This window comes from Hemicordylus capensis, chromosome 5, assembly GCF_027244095.1.
Source record: "Hemicordylus capensis ecotype Gifberg chromosome 5, rHemCap1.1.pri, whole genome shotgun sequence".
Taxonomy (NCBI): domain Eukaryota; kingdom Metazoa; phylum Chordata; class Lepidosauria; order Squamata; family Cordylidae; genus Hemicordylus; species Hemicordylus capensis.
This window is the reverse complement of record NC_069661.1, coordinates 199,405,177-199,427,114: the sequence shown is the minus strand read 5'-3', so window position 1 is coordinate 199,427,114 and position 21,938 is coordinate 199,405,177. Positions and strand designations below refer to the sequence as shown.

Sequence of the window (21,938 nt, the reverse complement as noted above, 5' to 3'; positions counted from 1 at the left end):
CAGAAAGGGAAGAAAATATAATATTTATGCAAAGCAACAATTCACGCTCTCTGTTTAAGCTGTGCAGAATTAATATGCCTGCCAAGCTGTTTTTATTCTCTTACTGTATTTGGTGTTATCATCCTATGAAATGTGATGTATAGAAAATCAAAAGTGGGATTGGAATAGACCGTCACTTCAGAATAATAATTATGGCACATCATTAGCGTTTTAATGTTAAAGTACCCTGAGCCATTTTTGGAAGGGCGGTATAGATATTGAATAAATAAATAAATTTCAATTAATGTTTACTTCAATCCATTCAGTGGACTCAACATATTTAAAATTTTATTTCCTTCCAAAGAAACATTGTAGTAATTACTAGGAGTAGAATATTTAATCCCCCAAAATCCAAAATCTAAACACCAGGTATGATGAAAATAACATTAACCAAACATGTTAGTCATGTATGCCTATCAATAAAGCATCAAAAACACTTGTACAGATGGTTGCCAAATATAATTTTGTACACATTGTGTGTTTGGGTCTATATTGTGCCAGGATTCATTTAACACCAATACTTCTCTATCAGTCAAAATGGCAAGGAATAGATCATATATTTAGATGTCTTATTCCTTACAGTTCCTAACAGTTTTTCACTACTGTGATATGTTCAGGTTTAACAAAACTAAAAAATGTTCTAATTGTTTCACTTCCTAGGGCATCCCCTTTCAAACTAGCAACCCTTTTAACAGATAACATATGTGTGCTCACTGTTGATGTTAAGATCCTCCCATTCCCAACTTGAAAGAAATAAAGGAAATATATTTTGAATGTAGGTATCATTTTGGTGGGTTCTGAAAAACAGTAGGTTAAAATTCCACCTGAGCACTAACTTTGTGTGTGTGTGTGTGTGTGTGTGTGTGTGTGTGCGTGTGTGTTAGCACCAGTTTTGGATTATCTGCACTAAAGCTTTTGTCACTGCCAACTCAAAGCAAAGTATCTTAAGGAAATTGATCCATACATCTGGATTATTTTCATAATTTTGGAAGATCTGAGCAAAAAGATAAATATAAAATGAAACTCTTGTGCATACCTTCAAAGTAACCAGCTTTTCCAGTCGCCTTCTTTGGTGGTTTCACAGGGGGATGTTTATTTTCATTGTTTTTGAACAACGCCAGGCGCACAGCTGGGTCTAGACGACAAGAACAAGTTAAAATCAAAAGGTCAGATCTTGCTCATTCATTCCCTAAAAGAAGTATTCGCCTTTTAGCCATTTATTAAAAGAAACAGAATATCTTCTGTAGGTTTTACATTAGCAAGGGAAAATATGCTATTTCCAACATTAAAGAGTCAAGATAAAATACAACAAAAGAAAGCACTTTGATTTCAGCAATGTATTTTAAACATTATTCTATTGGCCAGTTAAGAACTTAATGAAAAATGACAATTAATATCCAGTTATTTGAAATAGCATTTGAGTCTTCAATTTGGAAACTGCATTTCCTTTTGAGGAATGAAAAATAGGCAAGAACCAACCAGTTGAGGTTGATGCAGATCTTTAATAAGATTTCCACTAGGCTGCAGGGTGAGGCAAGACATTGAGGCCTGTTCATCAGCCTGAGAAGTGCCAACTGCCATCTGACCCATCCCCTCCAAGAAGAGCCAAGGACTCCTGTATCCCATCCACCAGGATGAAGCAGAGGATGAGGCAGGACAGCAAGGCACTCAGCTTGGCGGATACCAGCTGACATCCTGGCTAACAAAGGATGGGCACCAGTGTTCCCTGTAACAGAGATTCCCAGATATTGGCTACAACTCCCATAATCCCCAGCCAAAGGCCACTGCAGCTGGGAAAGATAGGAGCTGTAGTGAACATCTGGGGATTCCTGTTACAGGGAACACTGATGGGCACTCACAGAGCCCATGCTTCATAAGCTCCACACTGGTCTTGTGGTAGCAAGCCTGACTTGTCCCCTTAGCTAAGCAGGGTCTGCCCTGGTTGCATATGAATGGGAGACTTGTGTGAGCACTGTAAGATATTTCCCTGAGGGGATGGAGCCGCTCTGAGAAGAGCAGAAGGTTTCAAGTTCCCTCCCTGGCTTCTCCAAGATAGGGCTGAGAGAGATTCCTGCCTGCAACCTTGGAGAAGCTGCTGCCAGTCTGTGTAGACAATACTGAGCTAGATGGACCAATGATCTGCCTCTGCATATGGCAGCTTCCAAAGTGCGGATGGTATTGTGCTCCTGTGTAAGAGTGCAAATAATTTCCAGCTTGCCTGCACTCTGGAAGCATGTCATTGAGGGTCAAGGAATGTGTTTTTGGTCTAAGAAAGCACTTAGGGAGTGCAGGTGCAATACCACCCAAGCGTCAGAAGCTGTGTGGGTGCTAGCAAAGCATGGGCACTGTTAGCATCACCCACATTTTGCTAGTCAGGGCTTAGACAAATTCATGGAGGACAGGTCTTCAATGGCTACTAGGCTGGTGGCTATAGGCCACCTCCAGCCTCAGAGGCAAGATGCCTCTAAATACCAGTTGCAGGGGAGCAACAGCAAGAGAGAGGGCATGCTCTCAGCCCGTGCCTCTGGACTTCCCAGAGGCACCAGGTGGACCACTGTGTGAAACAGGATGCTGGACTACATAGGTGTGATCCAGCATGGCTGTTCTTATGTTCTTAGGATATCAGCCACTATATCTAAATGACATACTCTGAATTGTTTATCTTTTAGTGGGACTGTCATTTTTTGTAAGCTGCCTTGTGAGCCTTTTGTGCTTGAAAGGTGGGATATGAGTCCCATGAAATAAATAAGAAAATAAATAAACGTTTGTGTTGAACTCAAAATGGGATGTATTCGTATCTTATTATCTGTTGCGAAACCTGAGGAAGAATTGTAATTAAAAATATTACAACCTGTACCAAGCAACAAATTGGCCCAAACCAGCAAGGGCAATTGGGCTATAGTAACAGGCTTCTTTCCATATATGAAATATATATATGATCATTCTTCTTACATATTAAAAAAGGAAGCTGCAGGGCAACTCCCAGCACTTCACCTCTGCATCCATCATCAGGACTGTGGTCAGTATAGATCAGATGGTCTATGCTACCAGCTCCTTATGGACTACTTAGAGGGGCAGGAGAACTGATTTCAGTTCTTGCCTTCCAGCTCAAGAGGTGATTAATACTGTCAAATAAATCACCACTGATGATCTGTTAGGAAGGAGAACCATGCACACAGACATCTATGTCATAGGATGGTTGAAAGGATAACGTGTGTGTGTGTGTGTGTGTGTGTGTGTGTGTGTGTGTGTGTGTGTGTGTACCATATACACCTCTGAGATCCAAATAGGAAGGGCAAGATAAAAATGTAATTCCTCACATTAAGTACTTAAGACATTCTTGGCAAAGCAATAAACAGTTCAGCAGGACAAAAGACAACAGAAGCAATAGCTTTAGGTTTCAACTGTGCTTAAAAGAATTTTGAAGGGAAGAAATGAAATCGACTACATAACCGGACATTGGGGATTTAGAGACAAAAGTGGAATCTACAACAAATCAAAGGAACATCAGACATACAGTTCACAACTGTCAAGTAATGGCTAGGAACATTTTAAAATCATAGGTATTTAAAGCCAAAGAAATGCATTATAGACAGTTATTTAATCAGAGTTGTGCATGCTTTATATTTGGGAATATTTTGACGTTCTGCCAGTTCTCCTTGGCTGCAAAATGTTCTGGTATCACGCTCATGCTTTCCCCATTATCTCATACCATAGAAAAGTAGTTGGTGTGGACACAGTAGATGAATAAATCACAGCACACATTTGGTATGGTTAAACTGTGGCCACAACCTATTTAACTAATTGAACAAACAGTCAGAACTGTAATGGATTAAGGCAGAGCAGCCCTCTGAACCATTACCTGAGAGCATTGTTCTAGCAAAGTACTCATACACTGGATGTCCACAGCACAGAAATCTTACCCTACACCCTTCCTTTTGATAAATGCCACAAGACCTGGGTACTTGTCAGACACAAATCCCTTCATGCAAACTTAAAGTAAAAGAATGAAGACATTCAGTAAAATGAACTTGGTAAAATAATGCAGACATGTCAGCAATCTGGGTCAACCACATTCTAATGTTGAGTCCAGTTTTGTGCCCCATAGATTGTCTGGACTACTACTCCACTGTGACACTCTTGCTGTCCTCAGAACCTGTTGTGCTCTAGGCTGTGTAGGCAGGGACTTGCTCCCATTAGCATTTTGCATGGTCTGAGCTGCATGTGATTGTGAGTGGCAGCAGGGCAGTGGAGAACAGGAAGCATCAATGAGGCACTTGTGTAGAGTCACAGGACTGGGTAATTCCTTCACAGTTTCCATCCATTAAGTTGCAGTGACTCTAATCACACTGCAGTGTGACAGATCACACACACACAATTGCTTTTTAAGAATTCATTTTATTTACTTAAATATTTATATTCTGCCTCTGCAACACATGATCTACAAGATGGCTTGCATCAAAATTAAATTAAAAATCAGCATAACTACACAACTATAGCACAGAAACTAATAACATTAAAATGAATCAGAAAAAGCAGGAACATCAGCTATTCATCTACCTGCCTCCAAAAGCCCCACAGAAAACAAGGTTTTAACTTGTTGCCTAAAACCCATCAAAGGGGAAGCCAGGTGAGTTTGTCAAGGAAGAGTTCCATAATCTAGGCACCACAACTAAGAAGGGCCTTGTCTTGCCTAAGCACTCATGGCACCTCAGCTCATGGTAGAATATGAAGCAGGGCCTCCAGGGATTATTCGAGTGAATGGGCAGTTTGATATGGGAGCTTCATATTTAATGTTGATTTTATATTAGCCTGTTCCTTGTAAATAGCCTTGAACACTATTTTTTTTTAAGAATGTGTATACATTTTAAAAACCAAGAGAAGCCTAGAAGTAGATATGTAGTTAGGAATCTGCAGAAGCTCTCCACGAAGGATCTTTTCATATAAGATGAATTTCCTTAAAAAATTCCTTACACTGCTACATGAGATGGCATGTGTCTGTCCAAATAACCATGTACTCTGAGCTCCTCAGAAGAAAAGCGGGATATAAATGTAATGGGGGAAAAAATCTGTTCATATATGTACATCACAAAGAACCCACCAACAATGGGAGAACCCAACAACACAGATAACTCACCAACAACCCAGATGGACAGGGATCCATCTTATTTATTTGTTGTTTCTCTGTGTAAACCTGAGCCATTTTTGGAAGGGTGGTATAGAAATCGAATAAATCATAACAAATAATAATTAAAAGAGCTGTACAGGCTGCTGCTTTGTTTCCAGGTCTAATTCCAAGAGCTGTTTTCAACTTTTAAAGCCATTAACAATTTGGATCCCAGATAACTGAAGCAACGTCTCATACTCAACATTTCTGCCCATTCAACAAGGCTGTAAAAGGAGACCCTGCTCTACATGCTGACACTTGGAGAGGCTGGCTGTAATATATGCAGGACAAGACCTTCTCAATAGTTGCTCCAGACTTTGGAATGCTTTCCTCGCGGACGTTCGCTCTTTGCCTTCCCTTATTGCCTTCTGGAGTCAGGTAAAGACCATTTTGTTAACTCAAGCATTTGACACTCAGTGGACTGTGTTGTTCATCTCTTGTTGTTGCCGATTGTATTTGATGTGTTTTGAATATGATGTTTCATTGCTGTTTTAACTAATGTTTTATGTACTTTTAGTGCTGGTATACTTTTTGTAAATTGTTGCAGGATATTCTTTTTTTTTTAATGAAAACACACACAGATACACACACACACACACACACACACACACACACACACACAAGAACCTTGTTATATGTGGATTCTATATCCGCATTTTTGCATATCCATGAGTGTCTAATTGACACCCAGTTATATTATCCATGGATACAAAATGTTTAAAACCCATGTATCCATCGTTCCTAGAGAGACGGCAGAGGTAATTTTTATCTGTGGGAGCAATTTTGCAGCTCATTTCAGCCAAATCTATCTATCTATCTATCTTTTAAAAAATCCATGATTGGGGGGGGCATTTGTGGGGTATTGATGGATGCCAGGATACCCATGGAACACAGTAGAGCACTTTATTTGGCCCATTTTGGTGTTCTTTGGGTTTTGGGGGGTAATTTTTTTTAGTCTGAGAAATAACCCCCACATTCCCATAGACTCAATGACTCATTATCCGTGGTTTCATTATCTGTGGTAATATGCAGGAACGGAACCCCCATGGATAATGAGGTCCACCTGTACAGATAAAATGTGTTTACTGTATACTTCTGTAAAGGTAAAAATGCCTGTAAAGGTGTTTTTCTTTTAATTTTACAATTAGATTTAGTACTTTATACAGTTCATTTCTTAAGAGTTCAAAGCATTTCATATACATTATCTCAGTAGTGCTTACTACAGCCTTCTAATGACTACCTTTTTTACTCCATAGTACAGTGAGTATTACAGTGAGTATGGGCAAAGGATGAGGTCTTTAGATACAGGAGTAGCTTACCTGATGCTACCCAGGGAATTTGGGGCTGAACTGAAATGCGAACCAGTAACTTCCAATTCAAAGCAGATACTTTTATCTATTATGCTACACCAACTTTCTGATTATACTATAGGTTTGTCTTATTCTCAGCGAGCTTTGAAATGAACACTTTTTACAATGCCAACATAAAAACATGCAAGAAAAATATATTCCCAACCTTGTTAATATTAGAACATCCATAAGCCCTTTTCAGGCAACAAAAACAGGATAACTGACTTTGATATGCTTTAAGAAATAACTGTTTATGACTGGATTAATCACTAGTAACATAAAACAGACAACATATGGGGAAAAGATGATACACTCCAATGGGTTCCATTAATTACAAATGATATGTGGGCCACCAAGTTGTACATATGTGAAAAATTCAGCTGGACACCAGATATGTGTTTTGTTTTGTTTTTTCCTTAATTGTGTGATAGAACAGGGTGGGAGGCCATGAGAACTACTGAACTTATATGTACTGTCTCAGGGCTCCCACTATTCTCTTCTTTTGTCACATGGGCAAGGTTTTGCATTACTTTTATTCAAAGCACACATGGTTCATAAGGCTTAGCACTGGTGTACATCTTAACACCCTACTCCGTAAAACCTTTGTACAATTAATTTTCTGCTCTTGAACGGAATCCAGCCCACAGCAGAGATAAGGCACTAAGGATCATAAATATGAAAATGGTCAAACAGAGCATAGTTGTCATCCAATGTATGTATACAAAATGTATACAAAAGCTTATACAGGCGTGGCTGACTCTTGAGATGAAACGTCACCATTGCTAATCTTTAAGTATTTTATAATTTTAAAAAATGGGGGTCGGGGGAGGAGAGCCCATCGCAAACATATAGATGCTTTCATCCATTTTAAAAAAATCTCACAGAATATCTAACTAGCTCAAGAGCCACACATACGCCCGGTTTGAAGGATAGCCTGGCTGCACATGTGAATGGAAGGAGTCCATCACATATGACCTGATGCCCTCCTGGTATATACCTTGATCATGTATGGGGGCTGTTCATCCGAATAGTCCATAAACATTTGCTTCAAATACTGCAAGTATTTGGAGCAAGTGTATAGGGGCCATTTGGATGAATATGATCAAGGGTCATGCCAAGTATCCCAATGGGCACACATTTGGCATGCTCCCTTCCACATATGCAATCAGAGTATCATTTTAACCAGCCCACAGTATGTGTGTGTGTGTGTGTGTGTGTATATATATATATATATATATATATATATATATAGGGAGAGAGAGAGAGAGAGAGAGAGAGAGAGAGAGAGAGAGAGAGAGAGAGAATAAACCTACACTCTTAATAAGAAACCCTTTCCTAGACATATGCAAAGAATAAGGGCTGACAGAAATGAAGGAATATCATTATCTGGATTAGGGGTTGTTCACCCTTTCCAGATATCTGAGACATGAACTGTAGCATGTTGTAAATATTTGAGGGAAAGTAATGATAACCCTTGTGTACTTTCCCATGTTCATGAAACAAATCAACCACCACCCAGAATGCCTTAAATGGCACTTCTTGAATCAGGAAAAATTTATAAATACTACTTTGTCAACAGCTTTTTAAATGATGCAGAAATGTCTGAGGGCAGAATTTTCCAGCAAAGCAGTAAGGAACAAAACCACCACTTGAGATTCAGATGATTAATGCAGAACACTTTAAATAGATACATGCACATATCCATTCTTAGACACACACATTTCACTGTAACATGACAGTGAGAATTCACTGCTAGCATTCATACCTAGCAAGCAAAAGAACAAATATAAATTAAACTTCACACTTCCAAATGTGTCCTGACAAAAGTCTTAGAGTTATTAACAAAGATATTATATATGTACCACCTAATGGTGCAGTGGGGAAATGACTTGATTAGCAATCCAGAGGTTGCAAGTTCGAATCCCCGCTGGTATGTTTCTCAGACTATGGAAAAAACCTATACCGGGCAGCAGCATTATAGGAAGATGCTGAAAGGCATCATCTCATACTGCGCTGGAGATGGCAATGCTAAACCCCTCCCATATTCTACCAAAGACAACCACATGGCTCTGTGGTCGCCAGGATGAGACACCAACTTGAGGGCACAACTTTACCTTTAAATATATAGAGAGATTTACTTTACCTTTACACTTTAGAGAGCTGTCCACTTTTTAAAAGATAGCATGCTAAAATATACTTCAATTTCTGGTACATTTAAAGTTATTCAAGATAAAACAGTCATTATTCAATGTTTAATTTAAAAATGCTGACTATTTGGTGCAAGGGGCTTTTGTTCAGCATGAGGGAACCTTGCCTGGGCCATAGGGACCATGGAGCAAAGGGGGTATGATTGTCCCCCAGCCACCAGGCCCTGAAGGGGCCCCCACAAAGGCAATGTTGAGGATGGGGCCCATAAGTCCTGGCAGAGTTTCCCTTCCTCAGTCAGCGATTTGTGGAAACACTGACTGGAAGCACCTTTCCCTGCCTCCTCGAGAAGGTAGGGAAAGTAGCTCCAGTCTGGATTCCACAAACGCTGACTGGGGGTAGGTGCTGACAGGCCCTGTCCTTAGCATTGGCCCCACCCCTTGCATGTGATCTCAGACACAGGAGGCGTGGCTTGGGGTGCATGCACGCAAAGCATACATGATTGTAAAGCCTACAGGGCTGAGGTGCCACCAGAGGTCTTTGTCTGCGGCCAAGCTCTCGACACCCCTGACCTTGCCATATACCGTATTTTATGGACTATAAGACTCACTTTTTTCCTCGAAAAATATCCGCCAAAATTCAGGAGCATCTTATATGTTTTAACAGTTTAATATGTTAAAACTCTGAAAAACTGGATTAAAATTAAGGTGCGTCTTATAGTCTGTAGCGCCTTATAGTCCGTAAAATACGGTATAGTATGCACAATATCTGCACAATTCTGTAGATTTTACAATTCTAAAATTGGGTGCAATTCAGAGAAAATTAGTAGTGCTTCTCCCTTGAAATCAGTGGCAAACCCTGTTAACATCAATAGATCTGTTTGTCTACCTTTCCATGGACTGCATTTTTGACTGCTTCAAAAGAGAAAAGACCTCCTTTCATATGCATGCGTGTCAATATATGAAATCTATTTTTGTCACATAATTTGTAATAACAGGAATACTTACCAAGCTTTTTACTACTAGCTTTCTTTGCTTTCATTTTATGTGCTCTCCTTAACATCAACTGTGCAGTGGAAATTTCTTTAAAACCCCTGGGGGAGAAAAGGTTATTTTAGTCACTGTGCAAACAGAAGTGTTCACTGAATATTAAACAAAGCAGTTTAGAACCCACCAAATCCTTTGTGTGCTCCTTATTTGCTTCTGTGAACCCCAGAAGGAGCTGCTGATCTTGCCTTCTGGTTGCACAACTCTTGCCACACTGAATATTACTCCAGAGGATCCCACAACCTTTAAGGGGTTGGAAGAGTCACAGAAGTGGGAAAGCCCACCATGTATGCCAAACACACAAGGTCCATTGGCATCAGGTCACATCTTTTTATTTTTCATACAGATGCAGTAGAATAGCATATGTTACACATGGAGCATGTATGTAGTGCTTAGTATGTCAGCAAGCTCCCATATGATTCCGTGTAGGTTTGCTCACTGAATTAACATGATCTATGCATACATAATTGCACAAGATCACACCCTTACAGCTGGCTGCAAAACAGATAACTTATCTCATGGATACTCAAACTATGGTTCATAAAAGTTAAAATATGAACTATCTTGTTTCACTAACACCGTAAGACTGGCAGCACCAACACATTTGTCCCGAGGATAGGATTACCATAAGCCATACTGATGCAAGAATTTTGAAAAGTTAAAGAAAATTAACTCAGAAAAAATCCTGCACCCATCATGTTGCAACAGTGATGCAGCACATATACTTATGACAAGCATGTCAACAGTCAACATCGCTTTCACCTTAACCTAAAACTATAAGTCTCAGTATGTATAGTTAGCACTACTAGTATAAGCTTGATAAATTGAACGTACCATTCTTCTGAGATTTTTTCTTCTTTTTCCAATCTTAGTGATGACTTTTGGGAGTGTTTCAAGTCAGTGAGCCGTGAGAGAGTGCTCTGCCCTGACCTGAGGAGAGCAAGCAAATCATGTTGAAAGCGAGCCCAGGAAGAAAAGTAAGTCTTTACAGCCTCTCTGGTGCTACCAATTGCCTATGCCTTCTGCAACTCAGAAATAAAATCTATTTTAATACTCCAGGAAGGCTTTATCTTGGAGAGTAATAAAAGTCAGACATCTACATGAAATGTTTATACTTCAATTACTTGAAGCATATTTCAAAATTCTTCTACAAAGGAATGCAGGGCTGTAAGAAATCCTTCTACCCTTATCTATCACAGATATCTCTATTTTAAGGCCTACATCATTTTGGTGTTTCTGGAGTTTTATTACTTGTGTTTTTTGTGCTTTTCTCTCATGTTGATATTTTTTGCTTTTTGTAAGCAAACACTAGTTCACAGATGAGCTAGTATTCTGTATTCGATTTGAGCAGTTTGGGTGACAAGCTCATGCACTTAAAACGTAATTAATCACATTAATTAAAAATAACAAGGAAGCAGCGAGAAGCTCTAATTACTCTACAATTGCTTATTCTGGTTCTCATCAGCAGGCGGTTAGTAAAGGCTGCAACATTTAAAGCAATTTATTTGACTTACCTGTTACTAATCTGGCTGTTTTCTGACAATAAGGATGCTGGCCTTTCCCTAAGCTGCCAGGTTTTATGTGGAGGCCACTTGAAGTGATGTGACTTCTCTTCATGTTTAGCAGTTTCATTATACTTATCAATAAGAGAAGAAAAATGTTTAAACAAATAGTTCTGTTATTTCTGCCTGGACATAAAACACTATGGGCCAGTTTATTTGTTACTGTCCTCTATTCATAGGCTATTTTTTCATGGGTCAAAGTAGCTTGCAAGCAAAAGGGGAAAAAAAACATTTTTTGAAACAAAATATTGAAAATAATAAAAACACAATACAAAAAACAACTTCTACTGACTCTCAGAATTTGACCAATGGAACTCATAACACTTAACTCATCCAAACCAAAACGGTTTTGATCTCCTACACTGATGAAATATAAAGCACGGCCTGATTTGAGGAATCCAACTGGGATTTATATAGGGAGGGATGGTCAAAGACAGGGGTTATCAGGGGTTGTTTCTGGTTTCTACCTTCTGTTTCTTTTCTACCCAGGTTTGGGAACTGTGCTGCTCCCAATTTTTGGTTGTGTGGAAGCAAGGTAAAAGGAAAACCTAGGTAGAAGTGCTTGTGTGGAAGCTAGGTAGGAGAAAAACTACCTAGATCTTTGGGATACGTTTGAGCTTGTGGAGGATGATGATGTGGTTAGGGTTCTCTGTGGTATGAGTACGACATCTTGTTCGCTTGCTCCTTGTTCCTCCTGGTTGATTTGTTCGCATGGGGTGTGTATGAGGTCCTGGGTCCAGGAACTAGTGAATTCATCACTTAGGGAGGAAGACGTTCAAAGCTAGAGTTGAAAGAAGTAGTCTGCCCTCTCCTGAAGTCTTCTTCCCTGGACCAAGAGATATTAGATGATTTTAGAACTATCTCCAAACTTCCCTTTATGGGGAAGGTTTTGAGAAAGTTGTTGTTGCTCAACTACAGAGAATCCTAGATGAAGTGGATTTCCTTGACCCCTTTCAGTCGGGGTTTAGGCCACAGCACAGCGCAAGCATGGAAACAACATTGATCGCTCTGGTGGATGACCTCTATCGGAGCCTTGATGAGGGGAGTGTGCCTCTCTTGGTTCTATTAGATCTCCCAGTGGCTTTTGATACCATTGACCATTGTATCCTTCTGGATCATCTGTGGGGGTTGGGAATCAGGGGCACAGTGTTGTACTGGTTCCGTTCCTACCTTAGTGGACAGTTTTACACAGTTTGCATTGGAGGTGAGTGCTCTAGTCCACGGCCTCTCTCTTGTGGAGTGCTGCAGGGCTCAGTCCTCATTCCCATGCTTTTTAACATCTATATGAAGCCTCTGGGTGAGGTCATCCATCAGTTTGGGGTGAGGTATCATCAGTATGCTGATGATAACCAATTTTACATCGCCATCCCAGGCTGATTCGGGGATGCCGTGAATGTGTTGACCCAGTCTCTGGAGAATGTAAGGGTTTGGATGGGCCAGAACAAGCTCAGCCTTAATCCTTCCAAGACAGTTGCTCTTGTTCAGTTCTTGATGTGGCCAGGTTCCAGTTTTGAGTGTTTCCCTTGATGGGGTTGTGCTCCCCTTGAAAGAGCAGTCTCACGACTTGGGGGTCATCCTGGACTCATGGCTCCTGCTGGAACAGCAGGTGGAAGCCGTGGCCAGGAGAAGCAGGGGAAAGGAAAGGGAAAAAAGACGTTAAAAACGTGTGGGGTGGGGGTTTCTTTTTCTTTTTTCCTTTCCTTTCCTTTTTCTCCCCCACTTCTCTTTTCTTCATTGTTGTTTTAATTTATGTAAACCACCTCGAGTCTAAAGAAGTCAGGCGGTCAATTTTTAAAAAAACACCTGGGTAGCTTTTCCTCCTACCATGCTTCCACACAATCACTTCTACCCAGGTTTTCCTCTTACCTTACTTCCACACAACCGATAACTGGGAGCACACACAGCTCCCAAATAGGTAAAACAGTTTTTGATTGTGTGAATGAGCTCATTATTTATTTTTCAAATTAAACTGCTTTGAGAACTTTTGTTGATAAGCAGTATATAAAAGAAAAGAAGAAGAAGAGGAAATAAAGTTGGACAATTCCCTTCATCCCCAGCCACAATGTTTTTTTTGACTGGAGATGTTGGGAGTTGTAGTCCAACAATATCTGGGGACCCAAGGTTGGGAACCCATGTTCTAAGATATGTGGGTCCCTGGCCATGAAGGTCTTTAAAGATTAAAACCAACACCTTGAATTAGACCTAGAAGCACACTGGTGATCACGATATTTTGGGGAACAGTAGGTCTCTAAAGTTGTTCTCAGATTTTGAGACTGTATTGAACTTCAAACAGGGGTGTAACTACCATTAGGCAAGGGGAGGCAGTCGTCTTGGGGCCCCACTGCCTTGAGGGCCCCCCCCGAGGCACATCACATGACTCCCCACCCACCCATGTTGCACCCCCTATGAATTATGTTGTGTCTCTTGGAGATCGGCAGGAGCAGAGAGAAAAACAACTAGATTCAATGTGAACTAGATATTCACCGTATTCATAATGGGGATGTGAGTGTGAGTGCATGATATACTGTATTGTGAAGTGTGTTTTTGTGTGTATATCAGTGAGGGGCCCATTTTAAAATCTTGTCTCTGGGCCCACTCCAACCTTGCTACACCCCTGACTTCAAACTAACATAGATTTTCCTCCTTTGCTCCCCAATAAGGAAAAATAAGTTTTTATTTTTAATAAAAATTAAGGGGGCAAGGTGAGATAGCTAGGCAGGATGAGAAGAGTGAGGATCAGTATTCCCTCTAACAGAGATTCCCAGATGTAGTTGACTACAACTCCCATAATCTCCAGTCACAAAAGGCTGCAATGGCCTTTGGCTGGGAATTATGGGAGTTGTAGTCCTCAACATTTGGGAATCCCTCTTAGAGGGGACACTGGTAAAGATGTGCTGCATCTGCGGCTCATTGTCCACCCCCAAGGCCCACTTGTACCAGCCAATACTGCTGTTACTCATGGTACTTCCCCCCTGTATTTTGTCATTGGTAGGGAGAAGATTTTGGTTTCTGTCCCTATACATGAAGACATGTTGGGCCAGATTCACAAAGCTCATGTAGCGAGCCAATCAGGGGCAGTTGTGTTAGCACTGATTTAAGGCAGCCACACTTCCTCAAAGCCACTTTCTGGCCCAAGGCAATTTCAATAGAATAGGGCTAGCTGGTTCCCAGGAGGAACAAACAGGATTTTCAGGGTTTGGCCTCAGAATGGGAGCTCCCCCTTTTTTGCCTACTCTGTTCTTTCATGCTGTATTGAGTGGAGTCAATAACCAATTATATTTGGGCTCATATCCTGGCAGGTTTAGTGAGGGTGGAGGGCCACCAATCACCTTCCCTCCACATAGGGATGTGTACAAAACCATAAAATCTGGTTTGGTTTGAGTTGAACGACTCGAACCAAACTGGGTCTGGTCCGGTTCTGCACACACTAGTGCCAGGCCCAGTCTGGCTTGATTCCGAACTGGTTTGGGCCTGGCTTTGGTGCAGGGAGAGGGATTGAGAAAAAAATGGGGGACTTACCGCCATTGTGTGGCTTTAGAGGTGCTGCTGTGGCCACTATTTGAGACTGGGGGAGGTTAGCAGGGGGAGGGGGGCCTCAGGAGAACCCCACATGGGCACAACAGCACCCCAGTAGCCCTGCAATGGTGATCAGTCCACCATTTTGGGGGTGGTGGTGGTGGACCTGAACAGGCCCTGGACTTCAAGCCTGGACCTCAAGCCGGCAAGCATATCCCTACCTCCACACTTCCTTTTCCAGTCATCTCCCTCCTCCTTTTCAAATCGAGGGAACACAAGAGGGGGAGGGGGAGGAACAGTCTTTCCACAATGCTGGGTAAGGGAGAGTGATGGCGTTTGGAATCCAACATCATATGCAGGTTGATTTTAGGCTGGCCCTGCCCACATTGAGGGAGGAGAAGTTTGTTTTAACTAGTGCTGTGAGGGCAATGTCTAATGACAGAAACATCTAAAGGGATGGGGCTGTAGCTGAGTGTTAGAGCACCTGCTTTGCATGCAGAAGATCCCAGGTTCAATTCCTGGCATCTCCATGTGGAGCTGGGAAAGACTTCTGTCTAACACCCTGGAGAGCTGCTGCCAGTCAGTAGTGAGCACAACTCAAATACTTCAATGGGCTTGAACCAACCATGACTTAGTGTGCGGGGGCTGAGATAAATTTCTGGAGCATTAATTATTACATTTAAATTAATTATGAATTACATGTAATAATCTTTCATCCTCCCTTTCAAATCTTGCAAGGGTTAATTTTTAAATGGGGCTGATATCGCTGATCACTAAGGATGTGCACGATCCAGTTCAGAGGCACTTTTTCGGGCCTCCGAACCAATTTGATAGACCACCAATTTGAAGGTGGAACCGGGGATTCCATCAGTTCAATGGTGTGTGGGGGGTATAGCTTTAAGGATGTGGAGGGTGCGATTACCACCCCACCATCCGCCATGCTTCCCCCTCCAGCACTCTGTGTTAAAATCATCCAGTGGGGCGGCAACATACCACCTTGCCGCCTAGATGATCCTCCAACCAGATGTGGCCAGAAGTGACTGGCGCACGTGTGCACATCTCAGGCACATGCACATGTTGCATGCATGCATGACATGAGTATGCATGCCAGGAACTTCTGGCCACTTCCAGTTGGGGGATCAATGGGGCGGCAGGGAGGTATGCTGCTGCACCGCCGGACTATTTTTACACAAACTGCTGGGGGAGGAAGCGTGGTGCGGGTGGGGGGGATGCACCCTCCCCCATCCTTAAAGCGACCCCCCCTCTCAGCTTGAAGGGTGCTGGTTCTGTGCACACCACTACTGATCACCACCAGGGCTGTGGGGCAAAGCAGCAGTTTGCTCCTCATTTCAGGCACAACAATACCTTGGGCCATCCCTTAGGCTAGCAAAAATGTCCCTGCAGGCTGTATCTGGCCCCTGGGCCTTAAGTTGTGAAGAAAATACTGAGCTGGATGGACCAGTGGTCTGACTCAGTATACAGCACCTTCTTATGTTTCGATGCATAAGCTATCCATATAGTTTCATCCATAAACCATCCACATGTCTAGAACTGTATGGTAAGCCATGCTAGAAATTATGCTCGGCTAAGGAGATTCAGCACACAGAAGCAATTACCACAAGGAGAAGGCAATGCACAGAAAAACCGTTTTTCAATTTATACAGATTAGAAGCCTTCTCTCATTTGACACAGATTAGACTCATGGGCCATGACCCAATGAAAACCCTGTGAGGTCGGAAGTTTGTTGGAGGCTTTCAACACAGATGCATCTTGCAAAGGCAAAGGCAAGATGAATTTTGAACGACAAGCTGGCCTTCTCAGCCGTAAGAGCAGCCTTGGTGGAAACATCAAAGCAACATCCGGCTATGTGCCCAGTTCTCCCACATGGACGCATATCGTCTTGTTGGATCACAGCCACAGACTTTAACAGGATCCAGCCATTTTGCTATAAACTGGAATGCACTTAACCATCCCAGTGTACCTAAGACATGAGTAGGTCATGATCTCAAAGCAGTCTGGAATTCAAATTAAATCTATGGTTCTGAATGCACTGGCTGGCAGTCTGATCTATAACACATTTACTTGAGAGGGGAATCCCACTGAAATCAGTGAACTTCATTCCTGAGAAAGCATCCTTAGGACTAGGTTGTAAGGCTGGTTTATAATTACTCCCATGAGAAAATAATTAGCATATGTTAAACATTCCTACTGTCTGCAGTTTATGATCATCCTCTATCTTACTCCATGCAAAAATATTGTTGGGAACACATTGCATACAGTATAGGAGAGAGAATTAAATGTAACATAAAGAAAGCCAAAACTTCAAAGTTCATCAAATAGCTAACAGACATTACAGTTCAACTATCTTTAGCTGTTCTGAAAATCCTCAGCTGTTGCCATATAATGCAGGCTTCAGTATTTTTAAGGCACTGTGTCAACTAACAATTTTTAATCCACTGCCAAATGTGCAGCTGAAGCACATCACCTTTTTTTTTTTTTTTTGCTACTGTGAAGTAAAGTGTTGAAAGAAATCCAAAATAAAGGGGAAAAATCAAGCAAATGAAAGAAAAGCTACATGAAAAATTACATCTGGGGATGAGGAGGAAGTAAGAGGCTTCTAAAAGTAATTATGTTTTTTCAGTCAATAAATTGCAGTATTAATCACACCAAGTGTGGCAAGATCCTTAAGGAATGAACAAAGGCCGAAGACTAAGAAAGTTTCTGTGACATGTTACCTTTGGCGAGGGGAACTGGTTTGAGAATAGCACTGTTTGTGAAAGGAAGCGGGTAGAATCCAAAGCTGGCCATTCTTTCTCTATGACAGCCTGGTTGGAGAAGGGAAAAAAAAAACCCCAATGAAGTCAATAGTGTAGGGATAATATCGGTTTCGTTTTGATAACTTTTTAAAAGTACTGTTTCAACTGTGTTGCATGTTGCTTTCAGTATTTCTATGCCATATCTTAGAATTCTCACCTGTAGTGCAGACACACTCAGTGCACCTATAAGGACAAGTGTTGGATTAATTTATATACTGCTATTTATTTTTCATAATTTAGAAGTCATTCCAAAGTGAGCAATAGCAATGACATTGTTTTAACTCTTATTTAGTCACTGACTTTGATAGAACTAGGCTTATATCCACAAGGATTTTATTTATGTGTATTTTGGGCAACATTTTGGACTTTTAATCACCTTTCTGAATGGCAGCCAAACCAATGCCTGCTACTGCACCAGCATTGCATAATACAAGAGACACAATATCCTGCTGTCTGTTATTACCATGCTACAAAGATGCCCACCAATGTATCTCTCGCTTGTCAATCTCCAGCTCTACAAAGGGCCTCACATTTTAAAATACCACTGTAGCGATTTCTTACATCCTTCCCCTCATATCAGTACCTAAGCTCTCACTCTACCTTTTTAAAAAAAGTCCACACCATTATGCAAATCACAAATCCCGTACATAGTTGCATGTCTCCGATCGATCCAGACTCTTAGGCATTACTTTTTGGCAGTTGACCAAAGACTGTTGTCCCCTGAGACCACAGAATCTTTTGTTGTCCTAGGATCCAAAGCAGTAAGGAGCCAGGTGATTAACTTGAGATGCATTCTGTTGAGATACCTGAAATGGCAGTTACCTGCATGGTGAACTTTGTACTCCAGGTATTGCTGAATTAGAACATTCACAGTCACAATACATTCTGAGCCACAATAAATACTGGCTGGGGATGATGAGAGTTGTAGTTCAACAACACTGGAGTGCCAAAGGTTGCCTACCCCCTGATCTCCTCCTCCCTTTTCTTTATGCTGGAGATCTTTTGGTCTTTCTAGATCTGCTCTTTCCCCCTCCCTTTACCTGACCTTTCCTTTCCTTGACAATTACTTCTTTCACCTCTTTTCCTTAGTTCCCTTGCCTCTGTCTGTGGCTTCATCTGCTTCCTTACCTCTGGTCCCTAATGTCTCCATACCACTTTCCTTACTACTACTACTACTACTACTACTAATTAGGGATGTGCATGAATCAATTCGATTCAAGTTTAATTGAATCAGCCTGATTCAATTCGAGCTCAAACCTGCTGCTTCGAATTTGGGGTTGATTTGAATTTGATTGGATTCAAATTCAAATCAATTCAGCCTAATTTTTAAGAGCTAGAGGGCATCAAAGTTGGTAGGGCCCCATGGATGCCAACTACCAACCAATCCCCAAAGGAATTGGGCAAAATGGTGAATTTTTAGGAATTTTAATGTGTTGTAGATTTTCAGTTGTGAAATAACTTCATAAGGAATCGCTATGAAGAAGTTATTTCAAACTGAGAATCCACACCAAGAAGCAAGGGAGATCAACAGCCAATCGTGCGATAGTGCAAATGAACCAACCAGAGTGGCAGAGAAGCTCGGCGGGCTGGCATTGTGGGGACAAAATTGTGACTTGACAAATTGATTCGAGTCTGAATCTAGGGTGATTTTATTTGACCTCCGGTCTGGTCAGTGCCCTCAAGGGTGATTTAATTTGAAGTCAAATCACTCAAATTGACCATATTAGAGATGAACTGATTCAGCCACGAATCAATTTGCACATCCCTACTACAAATACAGGTGAAACTCGGAAAATTAGAATATCGTGCAAAAGTCCATTAATTTCAATAATGCAAATTAAAAGGTGAAACTGATATATGAGACAGACGCATTACATGCAAAGCGAGATAAGTCAAGCCTTAATTTGTTATAATTGTGATGATCATGGCATACAGCTCATGAAAACCCCAAATCCACAATCTCAGAAAATTAGAATATTACATGGAACCAAGAAGACAAGGATTGAAGAATAGAACAATATTGGACCTCTGAAAAGTATACAGTGTACTGTGCTTGATTGGCCAGCAAACTCGCCTGACCTGACCCCATAGAGAATCTATGTGGCATTGCCAAGAGAAGGATGAGAGACATGTGACCAAACAATGCAGAATTGCTGAAGGCCGCTAATGAAGCATCCTGGTCTTCCATAATACCTCATCAGTGCCACAGGCTGATAGCATCCATGCCATGCCGTATTGAGGCAGTAATTGCTGCAAAAGGGGCCCAAACCAAGTACTGGATACATATGCATGCTTGTACTTTTCAGAGGTCCGATATTGTTCTATTCTTCAATCCTTGTCTTCTTGGTTCCATGTAATATTCTAATTTTCTGGGATTGTGGATTTGGGGTTTTCATGAGCTGTACGCCATGATCATCACAATTATAACAAATTAAGGCTTGACTTATCTCGCTTTGCATGTAAGTTCAGTGAGCCCACAGCCTGAGGTCACCTTGTCCCAACCTTTCCTTAGAAGAGGTAAGGGAACGGGCAGCAATGCCTGCTTAACTTACGGAGCTCCTGGGCGGAGTGGGCTTGTGCACTCAGAGCAGCACCTGCTGTTTCCATTGTGAGTCACCTCCAGAAAGGCAACACTTCTTAAGACTTATTGGTCCGGTAGAGACATACGTGTGGAAAGACAGGAATGGATATCCTCTTTCTCCAACTACACTATTCGTACACACACACACACACACACACACACACACACACACACACACACTTTTAGAGGGGTGTGTGTGTGTTTGTGTATGTGTGTTCTCCTAGGCTCTTTGCAACTATAATAAGTAGCCCAACCACAAAAACACATGAAGAGAAAGGGAAAGAGAGAGAAAAACAGAGCAGATCTGTGGCATCATGGTATTCAGTGTATTTTCTTCCTTGATTCAAAGGAATCCCTTCATGACCCCCCGTTCCCATATCCCCCCCCCTTGTATTCCTCAGTATACACCGGTGAAGGATCATCAAGCAGATACCCATGTCCTCTTTTATTAGCCAGGCATGTGCAGTGGCTTTGATAAACTCTTATGAAAATTCAATATATATATATATATATATATATATACATATACTTCTGTCTGTCTGTCTATCTATCTGCTTGGGCCTCACTGACTGACTGACATAAAACTCCCAAACCAAACCATGAGAGACAAAAATATGTCCTTTTTATTGGTAGGTTCCAGGCTACAAACAAACAAACAAACAAACAAACAAACAAACAAACAAACAAACAAACAAAACTTCATTTTGGAAAAGCATGGCTTAGGATTATGGTTCAAACAAATGTTGGCAGTTTTCTGGGGTACTTTTTGAGACACAGGAATTCCAGACTTTGTGGTATGGGAGGCATGCTAGCAAACTGCAAGACACACACACACACACACACACACACACACACACACACGTTGATCACAGTTGACATATTTCCTGAGGGATTCATTGGTGTACCCACAATTGTATGTGCTGTGTAAAATGTGACACTGTGTAAAATGTGACACTGTAAAATGTGATTGTCAAATGTGACAATCAACTGTTCTGATTGCCCCATGTTAGCAAAACTTTGGTGTTTCATTTTGATTTGACTCCTTTCCTTCCCATATAAAAAACTTCTAAATGGTGGCTACAACATCTTTCTCCCATTTATACACTATTGCTAGATTGTATTTATTTCTTTGAGATGGTTATCCCAGCTTTTAGATACCTTAAGATAGTATTACAGAAATTCTATATTGGTTTAGTTAAGAACAACCTACACTGGTAAAAATAGAGAGGGTGGGGGGGGAAGAGAGAGAGGAAAAGAGAAAGAGAGAGAGAGAGAGAACACTACCAGGTTATTTCCCTTTTAATGAAAAGGAGAAGGACACGGTCATATTTCACCTATTTGAAAGAGATTATATTTTGGATGCTGGTCAAAAGCTAAATTGATTTTAGAACTTCTCTTTATATTAACAAAGGCTACATGATCTTTGGATCATCACCTTTACCAGGACTGTTCCTACTTATTCTGGAGTCGTTACTGTTTTTAAAATTAGGACTTATTTTCCAGTCTTATTACCTGAGATTGTGAAATATTACTGTTATTGGTTCTTGAGAACAGCAGTCACAACTAAATGGAGAGAGATTTCAATTTGTCCTTTTAAAACTGAGACAGATTTTGTGCAGGTTTCTCTGAAATGGTATGTGTAATTTTCCTTTTTCTTCATTTCACAGCAATATCAAGAACAAATTTTCCCCAGTATTCCCTGGCTGAATGCAATTAG

General features: G+C 41.2%; 1 protein-coding gene across 13 annotated transcripts in view; it reads right to left on the bottom strand.

The window, feature by feature from the left end:
- The window catches only part of LRRIQ1 (leucine rich repeats and IQ motif containing 1), a 235,134-nt gene that overhangs the window by 50,418 nt on the left and 162,778 nt on the right, over nt 1-21,938 (bottom strand). For 12 of the 13 annotated variants that reach the window (XM_053255309.1, XM_053255314.1, XM_053255312.1 and 9 more), the window contains 5 exons: nt 17,560-17,649; nt 11,261-11,382; nt 10,581-10,676; nt 9,708-9,793; nt 1,076-1,174 (listed from right to left, as the gene is read on the bottom strand). In XM_053255309.1, the coding sequence (XP_053111284.1) occupies nt 1,076-1,174; nt 9,708-9,793; nt 10,581-10,676; nt 11,261-11,382; nt 17,560-17,649 (493 nt within the window). Of the gene's footprint in view, nt 1-1,075; nt 1,175-9,707; nt 9,794-10,580; nt 10,677-11,260; nt 11,383-11,901; nt 12,135-17,559; nt 17,650-21,938 lie in introns of those variants that run through there. The other variant, XR_008308467.1, reaches the window with a different exon arrangement.